Source organism: Suillus subalutaceus (genome assembly GCF_016647625.1).
Source record: "Suillus subalutaceus strain FC151 chromosome Unknown DFJ58scaffold_21, whole genome shotgun sequence".
NCBI lineage: Eukaryota > Fungi > Basidiomycota > Agaricomycetes > Boletales > Suillaceae > Suillus > Suillus subalutaceus.
The window spans coordinates 214,059-228,070 of NW_024540270.1; the positions used below are offsets into that span (position 1 = coordinate 214,059).

The 14,012-nt window shown below is 49.0% G+C and overlaps 6 protein-coding genes across 6 annotated transcripts; 2 read left to right on the top strand and 4 right to left on the bottom strand.

Annotated features, from left to right (window-relative positions):
- Positions 1 to 86: 86 nt before the first annotated feature.
- Positions 87 to 941, bottom strand: DFJ58DRAFT_724679 (uncharacterized protein; the record flags this gene model as incomplete). Its single annotated transcript, XM_041385134.1, has 3 exons — positions 87 to 494; positions 552 to 811; positions 881 to 941. 3 exons carry the CDS (start codon positions 939 to 941, stop codon positions 87 to 89), a joined length of 729 nt encoding a protein of 242 aa, XP_041247158.1.
- Positions 942 to 1,125: 184 nt separating this feature from the next.
- On the bottom strand, positions 1,126 to 3,524 carry DFJ58DRAFT_867034 (uncharacterized protein; the record flags this gene model as incomplete). Its single annotated transcript, XM_041394198.1, has 16 exons — positions 1,126 to 1,968; positions 2,024 to 2,096; positions 2,148 to 2,170; positions 2,224 to 2,261; positions 2,315 to 2,432; positions 2,479 to 2,486; positions 2,541 to 2,592; positions 2,642 to 2,667; positions 2,719 to 2,841; positions 2,903 to 2,945; positions 2,997 to 3,081; positions 3,135 to 3,184; positions 3,238 to 3,290; positions 3,349 to 3,354; positions 3,418 to 3,437; positions 3,487 to 3,524. 16 exons carry the CDS (start codon positions 3,522 to 3,524, stop codon positions 1,522 to 1,524), a joined length of 1,203 nt encoding a protein of 400 aa, XP_041247159.1. The 3' UTR covers positions 1,126 to 1,521.
- Positions 3,525 to 4,265: 741 nt separating this feature from the next.
- Positions 4,266 to 6,689, top strand: DFJ58DRAFT_714882 (glycosyltransferase family 22 protein; the record flags this gene model as incomplete). The annotated part of the gene is made up of 8 exons (XM_041384063.1): positions 4,266 to 4,372; positions 4,424 to 4,530; positions 4,586 to 4,737; positions 4,792 to 4,951; positions 5,011 to 5,297; positions 5,352 to 5,813; positions 5,878 to 6,348; positions 6,399 to 6,689. The coding sequence occupies 8 exons, from the start codon at positions 4,266 to 4,268 to the stop codon at positions 6,687 to 6,689; spliced, it is 2,037 nt and encodes a 678-aa protein (XP_041247160.1).
- Positions 6,690 to 6,869: 180 nt separating this feature from the next.
- DFJ58DRAFT_655663 (uncharacterized protein) lies at positions 6,870 to 8,852 on the top strand (the record flags this gene model as incomplete). The annotated part of the gene is made up of 1 exon (XM_041381864.1): positions 6,870 to 8,852. The coding sequence occupies one exon, from the start codon at positions 6,870 to 6,872 to the stop codon at positions 8,850 to 8,852; it is 1,983 nt and encodes a 660-aa protein (XP_041247161.1).
- Positions 8,818 to 9,488, bottom strand: DFJ58DRAFT_772518 (histone-fold-containing protein). Its single transcript, XM_041389229.1, has 4 exons — positions 9,370 to 9,488; positions 9,243 to 9,314; positions 9,057 to 9,193; positions 8,818 to 9,007 (listed from the first exon to the last, which is right to left on the bottom strand). The coding sequence occupies exons 1-4, from the start codon at positions 9,394 to 9,396 to the stop codon at positions 8,932 to 8,934; spliced, it is 312 nt and encodes a 103-aa protein (XP_041247162.1). The 5' UTR covers positions 9,397 to 9,488; the 3' UTR covers positions 8,818 to 8,931.
- A 1,884-nt stretch (positions 9,489 to 11,372) lies between these two features.
- On the bottom strand, positions 11,373 to 13,466 carry DFJ58DRAFT_195828 (uncharacterized protein). The gene is made up of 2 exons (XM_041379184.1): positions 13,049 to 13,466; positions 11,373 to 12,993 (listed from the first exon to the last, which is right to left on the bottom strand). Exons 1-2 carry the CDS (start codon positions 13,388 to 13,390, stop codon positions 11,515 to 11,517), a joined length of 1,821 nt encoding a protein of 606 aa, XP_041247163.1. The 5' UTR covers positions 13,391 to 13,466; the 3' UTR covers positions 11,373 to 11,514.
- Positions 13,467 to 14,012: the final 546 nt, after the last annotated feature.

The window sequence follows — 14,012 nt, forward strand, 5'->3', positions numbered from 1 at the left end:
TGCATACACAATACTATTCAATTCAGTTACACCTAATACACATCGTTAACTGTTTATAGTGAAAAACATAAAATAACAAATGAAGTTCAGTGTCCCAAGCTTTCGTAAAACTTCACCATCCTACGTACATCCGGGCATAACGCAAGGCGTACCCGTTCACAGTCCTGTACAACACCCTGCCCTTTCAGCTCAATCCAAGTGCCCAAGCTTCCGGTCAACGGAAATGCTGAATTCCCCAATCCCAGGGAACCACTCATGCCTCGCACCTCGTTGGCCAGTTTATCTCGCTGAATGGACCACTTGAGCTTTCTAACCACAGGTAACAAAGACCGCGAAACAGAGAGCAACGACGATTCAACGTCAGGCAGAATATGAGAGTGATACAACAATTTGAGGCCAACAAGTGCAGGCGCACGTCTTCGAAGATGAGAAGCAATGATATGACCAGTACGTTCGCGTTGTAGTCGCAGGCCGCTGTCGTACTGATCCACAGACTACACGTGATTGTCAGTGGTTGGAATTATCCGAGCAGAGTCTAGACGCGTTCTTACGTGTTCTGTGTATATATACAAGCCCATGCGCAACCTTCTTTCGATGTTATGTCCGCGGATGACATGTCTATGCACGAGGTCCGTGATAGTTGGTCTAAGCAAGGTACCGTCAGGGCTTCGCGCGAATAGGGAATGACCGACGCGTGATGGCGCGACTACTCGGAGTCGTATGAGATGCAGCACTGGGTCTGCTGCCAAAAGAGCGAGATAACCATGAAGTTTGGAGAGTGTTGCGAGGTCGGGTAGATCCAGAAATGACACTATGATTGATCACAGCGCGGGGTACCGGTTAACATGGGGAGAGTAGCAGTAATATTACAGTGACTTACGAATATAAAGGATTATTTCTTGCGGCAGGTCAAGCAGATTGAATACGCGAACACTGTTCATCGTTCGCACTGTTGTACAAGTCATACATACATGAGGGGGAGCAACAACTGCGGATCTAAACTTGCGGAGAAAACGTGCCCTTAAGAACACTCGGACGATCCAACGGAATTGGACCTGCAACGCGGGTGCAATTTGACTCAGCAATTATGGAGGCACTTGGGTTCACACTGCCAGGGTGAAGTTGCTTAGACAATGTCCTGTGCCAGTTGGCGCGTATGGGTTGCGTATTGGGTCACAAAAATACATGGTATAGACAGAACGAGTATCAAAGAACGGGAACGGCAGAAGCGGGTATAAAACCCGAGGAGTTTTTATGTACTTGAAAACCTTGGGTAGTCCGGAACCAGGAGAAGCTAAAAGTACATGATTAAACGTTGATGTACGTACGCGCTGCACGGGATCCGAGGGACAGCATGGCGTAGTCTAGTGAATGCAAGTGCACAATGCACGAACCGTCCTTTGCGTGGATATCAATGAGAATCTGGAATCAATGCAATGCGATCCGGAGCAGAAATGGGAACTTGAATGGGGAGCGCAGAGCCGGCTGGACCGGGCTGGTGCTCGTTTGGATATATGGTCCTCATATCGTGGACGTTGTCTTCTCTATGTCAATCCTAATCCCTGAGACGGCCGACATGCCAGCTGCTCCACTCTCGTCTGTCGCGCTTCCTGGCCGAGCATTAAACCCCATCTCGATCGAGTTGTAGGCGGGGGCTGGTGTAGCATTTTCCACCGAACCCAGTGACTCGGAGCGCGTACTATCTCCACCATAGCCCATCCCGAGCTCAAAGTGCATCTCGTCAAGCTCCACCTCAGCGGCTTCAAGATCGGGAGGAATGCTTCCTATGGTGCTCAACATAACATTTGAAGTGATCGTCGAGCCTGGGCCGCGGTGGCGTCCGCGGCCAGGCTTTCCGCGGTGACCAGCATTGGAAGTAATCACACCGGATTTTGTTGCAAATGCGCTAACGCCCGTTCCTTCTGAATGGGAGACGGTCTCCGCGCCACGTTCACGAAGATCAAGGATCTGAGAAGAACGAATGAGGATGCTTTTAAATATATATATCGGCAATCGAGCGTACCAAACGACATGCCAACAATGGCGCCATCATAACGCTGAGTGGGATGTTGAGCGCAGATATCACTTGACGAGGTCTGTGGATAAACATAAACAATAACGAAATGCACTATCACCATGCCACTGACTGAAGGTAGAAAATCCCATTGATCTGGAGTAATGATTAGTTTACGAGAGCAAGTCTGAAATGAAAATTAGGCATACCAAGTTGGCAATAGAGATGAGAATATAGTAAAAAACACCTGATTTTTGAGTTAGTAAGTTGTATACGTTAAGCATACGAGTCATGGCGAACCTTCTCGAAGGAAAGTTTGAATGAGTTTGCTACTCGGTCCGCCACTGCGGCGGCGAATTGCAAATGCTTTCCAGACAGTGATAGCAGTAACTATAGTGTCGAACAAAAGTGGGGCAATCTACAAACGTTATAGACTAATCAAGGTTGACGAGAGTGAAACTCACGAAGAAACCTAGAAGTTCGATAAGTAAGGAAAAATACAAGTTAGCTGCGAATGAGAACTCACCGAGCAAGTGAGCTGAATGGGGCCTAGAAATGGGGAAACATGGCCCCTCCGTCTATGCCAGCGGTTTTAGATTTTCCCCTCAAGTTACGAGAGTGACTCACAAAGGGCGGAGTGACAAAAGGAAGAACTGGTAGTTTTGTTAGAGTGAAATTGAAACCATCATTGCTGAGGAACATACGCATCATTTCAGAAGTATCGACGAAAAGTTGATACCCGACGACACCAGCTAGCGCACATACAAGTGCTGCCAGTAGGTAGTTATTGCGGTTGAAAAACGCGTAAGTACGAATGAGCAGAACAGCTGGCATATACGGCCGGATATTAATATGTGAAAACTGGGAGAACGCTAAGGAAAGACAGACACTCGGATCCGACTTGGTTCCACATGGCCAATGCGACAGGAATCTTACGGCGGGATTTGAGTGATAATTTGCGGGATATATGCGCCTTACTGACCTTGTAAATTCTCTGGCACTCTTCTTCGGTGTGGTTGGTGACAAAAGCATATAAAAGATACGGAACGACGGCGATAACCCAGTAGCTAAAGAACGTGGTGGTGACTCGTATTCGAAATTGCCTAAAATCGATACTTACCGACAGAAGAGATATGCAGTCTTAACGGGCGTCCAATGAGTCTTCCAGATCTTTGATGGGTTCGTCAGTAGGAATACCCGGGTGAACAATTATAAAAAATTACAAAACGCCATTCTCTAGGCAAGCTAATGGCCCAGTCCCAGACAACGACAGCATCTACGAATTACTGATGAGGAAATGTCGACGAAGAGCGTTTATCTATTTCAATACGTACACATGCCTAGTGGACAGGGGGGAGCGAGGTCAGCAAAACCGCGTTTCCTACAATGTTGTGAGTCCTTACAGCAAAAGTAGACCTGTGTGCTGCAGAAAACGCGTTAGAAGTAGCTTTCTGGTCGGGAAAGTTGCCTACATGTAAATAAAATGTTGAGCTGTTTCCAGTTCCCCCATCGTGTGTTGAAGGAGTTCAAAAGATGAAAATGAGGATGCTAGACGACAGTAAAGAAAGAAAGAAAGATTTTGGGAAAACTTGGTTGAGGACAATGACAACACGAAGGGCAGTAACTAGTACGGGGGCGACAATTGCGACGCCACGGTAAGGCAGAAGGAAGCCTATTTCAATATTGGAAGATAACCCAAACTAGGCCGGCATTTTCCATGTTCAGCATATCCAGTTGGTGAATACAGCAGCCAGAGACCATAGGGAGTCCCGAATCTGATCTTCCGCTTCGCGAAGCGTGACAGAAGCATGCGCGCTGGAACCGACGATGGCTGCGAATCAGCCTTTACTAAGTTATTGATCACCCTTCTACGCGTCTTTTGACTCTATCAGGCTTTCACCTTGCCAATATCGTAGATCTGGCAGTCCTCTTCAGTACGGCAACCGGGCTCAGCTCCATCCAGAGACTACCGCTTAATGGAGCAACTTTGCCGAACTGCGCAATTTCTAATTTCAGAAAACAAGACGAGAGAATTGTTGCAGGTCAGCTCGACGACGCGCGAACGACGCCAGGGGTTCGAGAAATCGACACATGTTGGTTGGACGTTCAGGTGAGATTGAAAGTCACATGATCAACAAAGTCAAAGCCGCGGAATTATTACGTAAACGTTATGGCACATCAATCACACGCGCACGTAGTTGATGTTAACCAACATCGCCGCTCCTGAAACTAAGAGAAAAGTCAGGTCTTCATGGCCTCAAATGTTCAAACTTTACGCTTGAGACGCAAAAAGGACCCAAAACCATCTTTTCCGTCCCTTGCACGGCATTCTGGCATTCTGCAAGATCAGCTTCGCAGGTAATTTACTTCGTCTTACCCGTTTATGATTTTCCACCCATGATCTCCCAGGTCCGCTCGTAAACCATGGAATCCAGACTTTTTAACAGCAGTGCGCATTCTGTTGCTCATTCGAGTAGCAGCAGCCATGTACACCAATATACAAGATTGTGATGAGGGTAAGTAGCACAGAAACTTGTGTTTATTAATTCTCTAAGTTACGTGTCACGTCAGTGTTTAATTTTTGGGAACCATTACACTACATCGATCATGGTTATGGTTTCCAGACATGGGAAGTCACCCCGATGTATGCCATTCGAAGTTGGGCATATGTCTTGTTACACCTCATACCTGCGCGCCTCCCCCTAACTCTGAACCTTGGAAAGGTGAGTTTTCGTAATATGATTGCATTTACTATCGCCTTGAACTTACCGATGTAGCGCCCTGAATTCTTTGCAGTCCGCATAACTTTAGCCGTTGTATCTACGCTTTGCGAAGCCAAATTATGCCGCACTGTAGTCGAAAAAGTTAACGAAAGGGTTGGTCGTTACTTGTTTTTTATGCTGCTGTTCAGTGCAGGCATGTGGAACGCTGCTCCAGGTAGGGTACTTTCTTCATGTTTTCATCAAAATCTTCGTTTTGACCGAGTACCCACATAGCCCTCCTACCTTCTTCTTTCGCAATGTACGCAACCACGATCGCATTTACGTATTCACTCGAACCATCGAGCATCAAGAACAAGCGGAGAACTTTATTTGCAACAATGCTTTTCGCTACGGGAGCTATTGTTGGATGGCCTTTTGCACTTGCTCTTTCGCTGCCTTTTGTGTCTGAAGAATTACTCGTTTTTGGTGGAGATCGAGTTGATCCAAGCTCACGCAGATCATGGATGATTTCTCGCTGGAAACGCCTCTTCATTGCCGGTCTTGTATCCGCTCTGATATTTGTAGGCATTCATTATCCATCATTCGCTCATAACTAATAACTGCTTTTGTCGCAGGTTCCCGTCATAGCGATTGATAGTGTTGCGTATGGCGGATGGAGCATCGTACCTTGGAACATTGTCCGCTACAATGTCTTTGGTGGATCCGAACGTGGTCCTGATCTATACGGCACAGCACCCTGGTACTTCTACATCCTCAACCTCCTCCTGAACTTTAATATCCTCGTGCCTCTCGCTTTTATTTCCCTGCCTGGTCTCGCAGTTACCTATAGGATCGATCGCAAGCGGCTCGGGATGTCCAAACCTGGCCCAGACCAGAGTTCTCCGTTCACGTTACTCGCCCTTCGTCTAGCACCACTATATGTCTGGACGGCTATCTTAACGGCGCAAGCGCACAAGGAGGAACGTTTCATGTTCCCTGCATATCCCCTCATCTGTTTCAATGCAGCCGTGGCCCTATACCTCATCCGCGGATGGATGGAAGTCGCATACATCTCCGCCACCAAATCCTCATATAGGGTATATTTGTGCTTATTGTCCACACATGCATTTGCTTACGTTTGCTTTGTTTTTACTATGATAGGCTTCAAGATCTATCATATTTGGTGCAATAACGTGCACCGTGATCGCCGTGACGGGGCTTATTTCTCTGTCTCGCGTCCTTGCCTTGTGGCATTACTACCACGCACCGCTTTCCACGTTCAACCACCTCGAGGCAGATGAGCTTCCGCGGCTACTGAATGTTACTGGGCTTCTCCCACCTCTTCTTCCCGGGACAGAAGAGATTGACAGGCCTTCCATCGACTTGGCACCAATAAGGGCGTTTGATCTGAGGCTTTGTCTAGGGAAAGAGTGGTATCGCTTCCCGGGTCACTACCTTGTTCCCAACGTCGTGAAAGTCGACTTTGTGAAAAGCGAGTTCGGAGGACTGCTTCCTGCGCATTTTGAGGAGAGTCGTGTAAAATTGACCTTCAATGGATGGTGGGACAGGCCGGGTTCGAGGATCACCCCAACGAGCTTGAACGACCTTAATAAGGAGGCACCAGAATTTTATGTCAGTAGACGAATGATTTTACCCGAGGCATTTCGTTGATTCTCTTTCAGGTGCCCATTGAGTCCTGCGACTACCTTGTAGACCTAGACTTCCCCGAGCACCCGGTGTCATCACTTCTAGAACCACGATACGCAGTTGACAACGAGACCTGGGAACGAGTATCATGCCTCCCATTCCTCGACGCATCACATTCATCACTTTTGACCCGCACGCTCTGGCTCCCTGGTTCGTGGTGGCAGGACAAGAACGAGTTCGGAGATTACTGCCTGCTGAAAAATAGGGAGAAGGTGCACAAGAAAGAGGTCGAGATTGCGTCGCGTGTGCAGGAGGGAAAGCTGTAAAATGTTGTGCGTGGCGACGCCATGTGGATATGTGTGCAATAATGATTGTTGTCAGCCACCGTGAGCATTGAATCCGAGAATGCGGCTGACCTTCGAGAGAAGGACGGTACTGCTACTTGACACTTGACTGCTACAGTCATTTTATCTCACTCCTTGCTGGCCCACTCATTCGTGGAAAGTATGCTGTCCTCAACGCATGTCCGTCTGACCCGCACGTCTTCTGACTTGCGTTTGCTTGCCATCACGCTTTGCCCTCCGTCACCTATTCTCAAATCAAGTGACCTATTATCACCAAGCACGTCTGGTGAAATACCGCTCATCATCGACTTTGTGATCGACAAATTTTCTACGCCCTTGAACTCGCCTCTCAGGTTTGGATATGACACCGACGTATGCACCCCGCCGAAATCGAGTAGACTTGAAATAGACATAGCAGCTACACAGGGAAAGGTCTCGAAGTTGCCTAGGTCCCAGATGACAGCCTCCTCACTGGCAGGACTGTCCTCTAATCTTGCAAGCCCCCGCAGTATCAGCGAATCGCTGCTTGATGAAGTCTTTTTCACTCCAAAGTCGTCTCAGTCATCCCAGTCGCTCGTTTCTGCCCCCTCTCCTTCCCCAAGCCCCCTGTCCAAGTCTCTGTTCCAGTTGACACATATTCGTAGCTTGGCTGTATCGGACTCAGTCGGCTCGTCGCTGTCAGAAACCCCCAGTGCTAGGACTGTTCTCGGAGGTGCAAACCGACAAGCCTGGGTTTTCAACTCGAGAATGACTTCCAATTTAGCTGTTCCTGTTCCTATAGAGGACAAAGAGAACGAGCAAACTATATACCTTGGCACATCAGCGACATTCTCGACACTGCCGACACCTTCCTTTGCTCCTCCGTCGCCGTCGCCTAGCGTAGATGTGATTTCCCCGATATCTTTTACATACTCCAGGAGACATCGCAGACCACTGGAGCGCTCAGGAGCCATTCATCACTTGAAGACCCCTCGCTCAATCCCAAGGACCTCTCGGTTACATCTACATGCCCGTGAGCCCCAGTCCCCGGTCATTGCACCTGTACGCACAACCCGCCGGCAGCTCACTGACTCCCCTTCGGCAAGCTCCATACATTCGTGTCCTTCTGCAAATACTACCGCAGGCGACTCAGGCATCTCTAAGCATCCCTATCTTCCACGCGATCTAGCTTGGCTCGGAGGGACTGAAGTTGAACTCTGGATCGACCAGGAAGGCTTCCGCGCGATCCGGCCCATGATGCGACTTATGGGGTATTCCCCACGCTCCCGTTCACTGCTTCCATATGGCGAGCGTGGCGTCTCCTCCGACGTGAGCGGAGGCGTTGCGGAGTTTATGCCAGTCAAGCGCGAGAGCTTCGCATTCCACTATGCGACTCTCGATGGTCCGCCGATGCTACGGCGCGTCAGTGTGGGCGGGGACGAGTCGCGTGACTATCTCTCCCGGCACGCGGCGTTGAACATCAAGACGAACGGTGTGTATACCGTTCTGGGGAGCGAGAGCATGGCGCTGGGAGGCTCGCAGGAACACGTGAAGATGCAGTGGAAGTTCGATTACCTCGTGGACGACCGTTACACGGACGGTTCGCGGCGGGTCCTCCCCGGCGAGAAAATCATCACACCACTGACGTTTTCGTGTTCTCCATTCCTGCTGCACCCAATGCAGGGTAAGAAGGTCGGGTTCGTGCATCTCATGAAGAAGAGCGTCGTGCCGAAGCTCTCCGCGGAGAAGTTGGAGCCGCCTGAGCGTCCCAAGAACGTCGGACAGTTGAACCAAGTACAACGAATGGCGAGTCGCAGGCGGATGCGCAGGCATGGGCCGTCCAGGTCGGATGCCCATGCAAACCCGGGAGGAGTTCTTACATTGGCAAGCGATGCCCTGGTTGGAAGCTCTCCCTTGGGACCGTCGAAGGGCGGCAGAATACTCGAAGGCACCAGACAAATGCAATACACTCGGAGACGGAGGGCCTCATCAGCTGGAGAACACGGTTACGTCCGTTTGCATGAACTTATGTCTGCCCCACCAGTCACTATTGCCGAGCTGACCGAAGATAATCACACTCAGAAACGAAGACCCACCCCGAGCTCGCCTGAACACAACACCGCGGTCTACACACCATCATGGATATCTGAAAGGATGCCAAGATGATAAACGGCCGGCCCGATTTGGAGAGTGAGAGAGATACTTAAGACACTATTGGTACATACTACATATACAAAGGAATAAATCATGCACCGAAACCGTATAGAGTGCGCCCCGACCGCTTCAGGGCATAAACAACGTCAAGAGCAGTGACCGTTTTACTACAGTACGGATGAATGAGGGAGTACTGGAGTGAGTTGTAGGGCTTACCGCTTAGCGTGTTCGGTGTAAGTGACAGAGTCGCGGATAACATTCTCCAAGAAAATCTTGAGGACCCCACGGGTCTCCTCGTAGATGAGACCTGAGATACGCTTCACACCACCACGACGGGCAAGACGGCGAATAGCCTAGAGACATTATGAGCGGACGGTTGAATGCAGAGGTCTATAGACACACTGGCTTGGTGATACCCTGGATGTTGTCACGAAGAATCTTGCGGTGACGTTTGGCACCACCCTTCCCGAGACCCTGTTGCACTGTGAGTCGGAGTAACAATGAGGTGACGCCAACCAATATAACACACCTTGCCACCCTTTCCACGTCCAGACATGTTGTATGTAATGAGTTAGGTGGTTCAACGATTTATAGAGAAGGCGGATAACACTTGTAGTGTCGATGACGATGGTGGTGGAAGAAGGAAGGCGAAAGTTCAGTCAACATTCGCCAGTCCGTCAATTATACGCGTGTGGTCGTGTTTGTGACAATTCACGTGACTGGCGTCTAGCTGAATTCATTAATTTAAAATTTACTGCTGCCACTTGCCAGGTATTTGAGACTCGAGCGCTGAGCGCTAGCTTTGAGTCGCACCCGGCCTTGAAATGGACCAAAGACTTTATTTTGACTCGTGCACTCCCGCAACTGTCAACTGGATTGTCATCTGCAATGACAAGGAATGGCTACTAATGATCAATCACGTCCAGTGGCTATAGTACGCGCGCGCATTCCACTAGGCGACCATGACCCTCGATGGCCCATCGATGCTGTGGTGCATCAATGTGGGCGGGACGACTATCTCTCACGGTACGTGACACTGAACATCAAACATGGCGATGGGAAGCTTGCAGGAGCACGTGAAGATGCCACGGAACTTCGACTACCTGGACCTCGTAGTCATACGGACAGTTCGGGGCAGGTTCTCTCCACCGAGAAGATCACCACGTGTTCTCACGCTGTACCCAATGCAGGGCAAGAAGGGAGAGTCCATGCATCTCACGAAGAAGAGCATCGTACCGAAGTTCTCCGCCGAGAAGTTGGAACCACTTGTGTGTTCCAAGCATGTTGAGCAGCTGAACCAGCTACAACGAATAATAATAGGTGCATGAGCAAACATGGGTCGTCCAGTTCGGATTCCCATATTGGCAAGCGCTACTGCAATGAAGGAACCTCCGTTGAATATCTTGACAGGATCCACGCGTCCCTTTTTTGTGTAAATAATGCTCTAAACTTGGGCAGACCAAATAGAAGCCTAGGGAAAACTGTTGTTCCTTCCTTATCAACGCTGATGCGAGGAAACAGGCAGTGGGAGCAAAACTGTATAACAATTGCAAGTCCAACGATGCTTTTGAAAACCACCCTTGGACTCAGTAAATATGCCTATCTTCGAAGTTTTGTCCTTTAGCATTCGTCTCATTACACGCGCTACCGCTGACGATTATCTATTTTCTTGTAGAAGCAAAAGATCGTCAGGATACAAGGCCTCTTCGAGAGTAGCTTCACTGCAGTATCGTGGCCAACCGGAATCCGGGACAAAGGTGCTGCGTACGTATGTTCACAACTACACGCTCGGCTGATGGTCTTCGGATACTATTATGCATGCAAGAATCCTATCAGCTGGCTCTGATCACGCTCATGCTCATCTATCACAGCCTGAGACTTGGACATCAATAAGTACTGTTCTCATTCGACGTTCACCATACATCAGGCCATTCACCAGACTAGTGCGCTGCCGATAAACTACGAGCCATATTGCCCCTGCCCAGGTTAGGATCGATAGTCAACTTGGGCGCGTACATATCAGTCACTGCTTTGCCTTGCAAGCTAGCACCTTGCTTCTAGATCTCTGACCATAGAAAATCTAAGGATAAGGTGCCACGTGGAGGACAAAAGGTCTCATGGACCATGCACTAGCTTGATATTTTGTAGTTCTCGTTGGTCCCGTGTTCTATCCGCGGAAACAAGACTCCGCACATGTTCAGCAGAAAGGAGCAGAAGAATAGTGGAATCAGTGTCATGAGCGCTCGAATATTGCTTTCATCTGGTCGACCTTCAATAGTAGCTGCTTAGCCATTCCGATCCGTTCAGCCCGTGAGTGGCACCTCATGTGCTGAGTGGACTTGCTGGCTGTCTTGCTTCCCTGGTGCTGGATAACGCAAGGCCGAACAGGGACATATTGTCACGCTTCAAACACTGCCCAGTCCCGACAAGAACAAACAACCCGTGAGGATGCGATGACTCTGGCCAAGAGCATGCTGGTGTTGTAATCAAGATATCCTTCGTCTGGATGATGATTCAGGGTTATAGTGATACGGCAAGGAACGTTTGTGTAACAGTGTGAGCGACTTCACCCACATTTTTATTTGAGGCACTCTATTAAATGGGGGGAAATCGAGCAAGACAAATGGGCGCAAGTAACAAGGTGAACTCAGTGCACGATTGTCTACATTTTGATTTACCCTTCCTCCTCCGAGTCTGACAAACCCTGGCCAGAATAAGGCAAATATTCATCCTCGCTTCCGTTATCTTCCTCGGAACCCTCTCCACCCCCACCAACGTCACCAACGTCCGCCTCCCCATTTTCAGTTTCCTGTGCTGGCTGCGCAGCCCTGCAACGGTCTTCATCAGCCCATTCACCTGCATTCAGCACCATTCTCCTCCCCTGCTCGCGAACCACGGAGAAGAACTTGACCAAAAACTGGACGAGATGCCACCTTGAGAAGTATTTGTCGAAGTCTGGATCTTCCGCGTACATATCAATGTCCCATGCCTCAACTGATTTCATATTAGGTGCGATGGCCGATATGAAAGCAGCAATCCTTGTCGGATGGCGAATTTTTGATGTACTAAAGAATGCATGAGATAGCGCCTTGTGTGCAAATCCATGGTAAGGAACATCGGCGGGTATGTTATCTTTGTCTATAGCAGACCAGTCTACGGCAATGCCAACCGAGACTAAATATGGGCAATGTTGCAACAGCGAGACGAAGGTATTTGAGGTGACATGATGTCTCATGCGTGATTTATTGAAGTGCAACTCTTCCAGAAGCGGCCAGGCCTTGATCATCTGCAAAAGGGCAGCATCATCTAACTGCAAATAGGGGTCTATTTCGAAGCCAAGCTTGCGAAGATTGCGAAAAACGGAGAGTGGTTGAAAGGATACAATTGCGATTGTGTTGTTGATATCAGTAGACCAATCAGCAACGCTGAATTGCACCTGTTGCAGTGAGCTGTGCGCGCATACATTGGGTAGACGCGAAATCAAAGACGGCAGGACCAATGTGGTAGACGTCGTTTCGTCGGTGATGGTGAAAGATAGCACTTCTGGAGAAATGGAGAGTGTTTGGAAGAACGCATCTAAATCTTGTAGTGTTTCGGACTCTACGGTTAGCTCTTGCAGCGCACAGAATGCATGTCGCTGCAGGCGCCTTTGTGTACCCACAAATAGGGGCGTTGAAGGTAAGCGAAATTTGAGAAATCGGAGTGAGGTCAAGTTGGACAGGTATTGTATGGCCACCTCGGAAATTTCTCCAGTGCTCACAGAGGATAGATGAGACCAGTATTGCAACGAGGTCGATATGTCTCCTGCTTCTATCTCCCGATGAATACTGAAGTTCGAGACAGAAGGGCACAGCATCGGGATACATAACAAAATGGACTGTTCGGAAAGACCAAATATGATCTTATGGGCGATATCAAGTGTCGTCAATTTTGGGGTCACAAACAACCGGATAGATAGAAACGTTTCGCTGGCAGTCTCACCCCAAACTAGAGACACCAAGTTTGGGAGCAATGGAAGGGGGAAGGGAGGACAGTTGAGGGTACGCCAAATGCCGGTACCAAATGTATTAGCCGCTGTTTTGAGTGAACGGACACGGTAGCTGTATTTGCAAAAAATAGACCAGTCATCGATGGTCATGGTCCTTTGAAATTCCTAGCAAATGGAGTGAACTGATGAACTCTCGGGTATGAGTCAGTGTTTGACTTACCAGGTATCCGTTACTAACATTTTTCCATAAGTCCACAGGTAGACATCTAATAAGTGGTGCAAGCCCAGATAGGTCTTCCCATAGAAGGTCCAGTGCAAGTCCAGTGAATGACTTGCACGTCAAAGCAAGCGCCAGGAGCGTCTTATTTCTCCAGTGCTCCGTAAAGGCGTCATGGATCAACTGGAAGATTTTCCACTGAAGGTCAGGTATAATCATGCAGCGTATAGACGCAGACGACGAAATAGTAGGAACATCACTGTTCCTTTGTCCACCATGAGCTTCTTGAGGTGAGCAAGTTTCTCGTTGACCCTCAACGCTTTCTACAGAATACTGAGCCTCCATGCACTTGTTTGAGCAGCCGCCGGTAGGGGCCTAGGTCACGGTCGAGATAATTCACGCCTCGGCTACACAGCCACATCTCCGAACTTCCAAGTAGATGGTGATTGACCGGGCTATACTTGAGTTCAGGTTCATGTTGACATAACCTCCACACGCTGTCAATCAGAATACGATTTCTGCCGAGCCCTATTGTTCATATGCCAGAGGTTACCCATGTCGACTCAGATCTGGTCATATCGCAAGTCTTGCATAACAATTTTAACGATATCGTTTGCACTACTATGTCTTTGAGCTCATCACCAACTACGTTATCACGTGTTCGGTTACTCCCATGCTGAAGACGCTCGGGACGTTCCACAGTTCGATACTACTATCAACTAGGTCCCCATATTCTGCCAATCACCGATTGGAAGCCACGCAGCTTTGGGCACTTCCTCCGCGGGTTTGGTTTTCTGAACGCAGACAACGTACCATCTCTAGATGCGTTCATGCGTCGTTGCCTAATGCTCATACTCGATCCAGCTCCGCATCCTAGTGCGCTGGAACTCCTAAATGACAAAAGGCTCGAAGACATGTAGTTATCCCCTTGCTCTTTGTATCATCCTTCAATTTCTTCAATGGATGT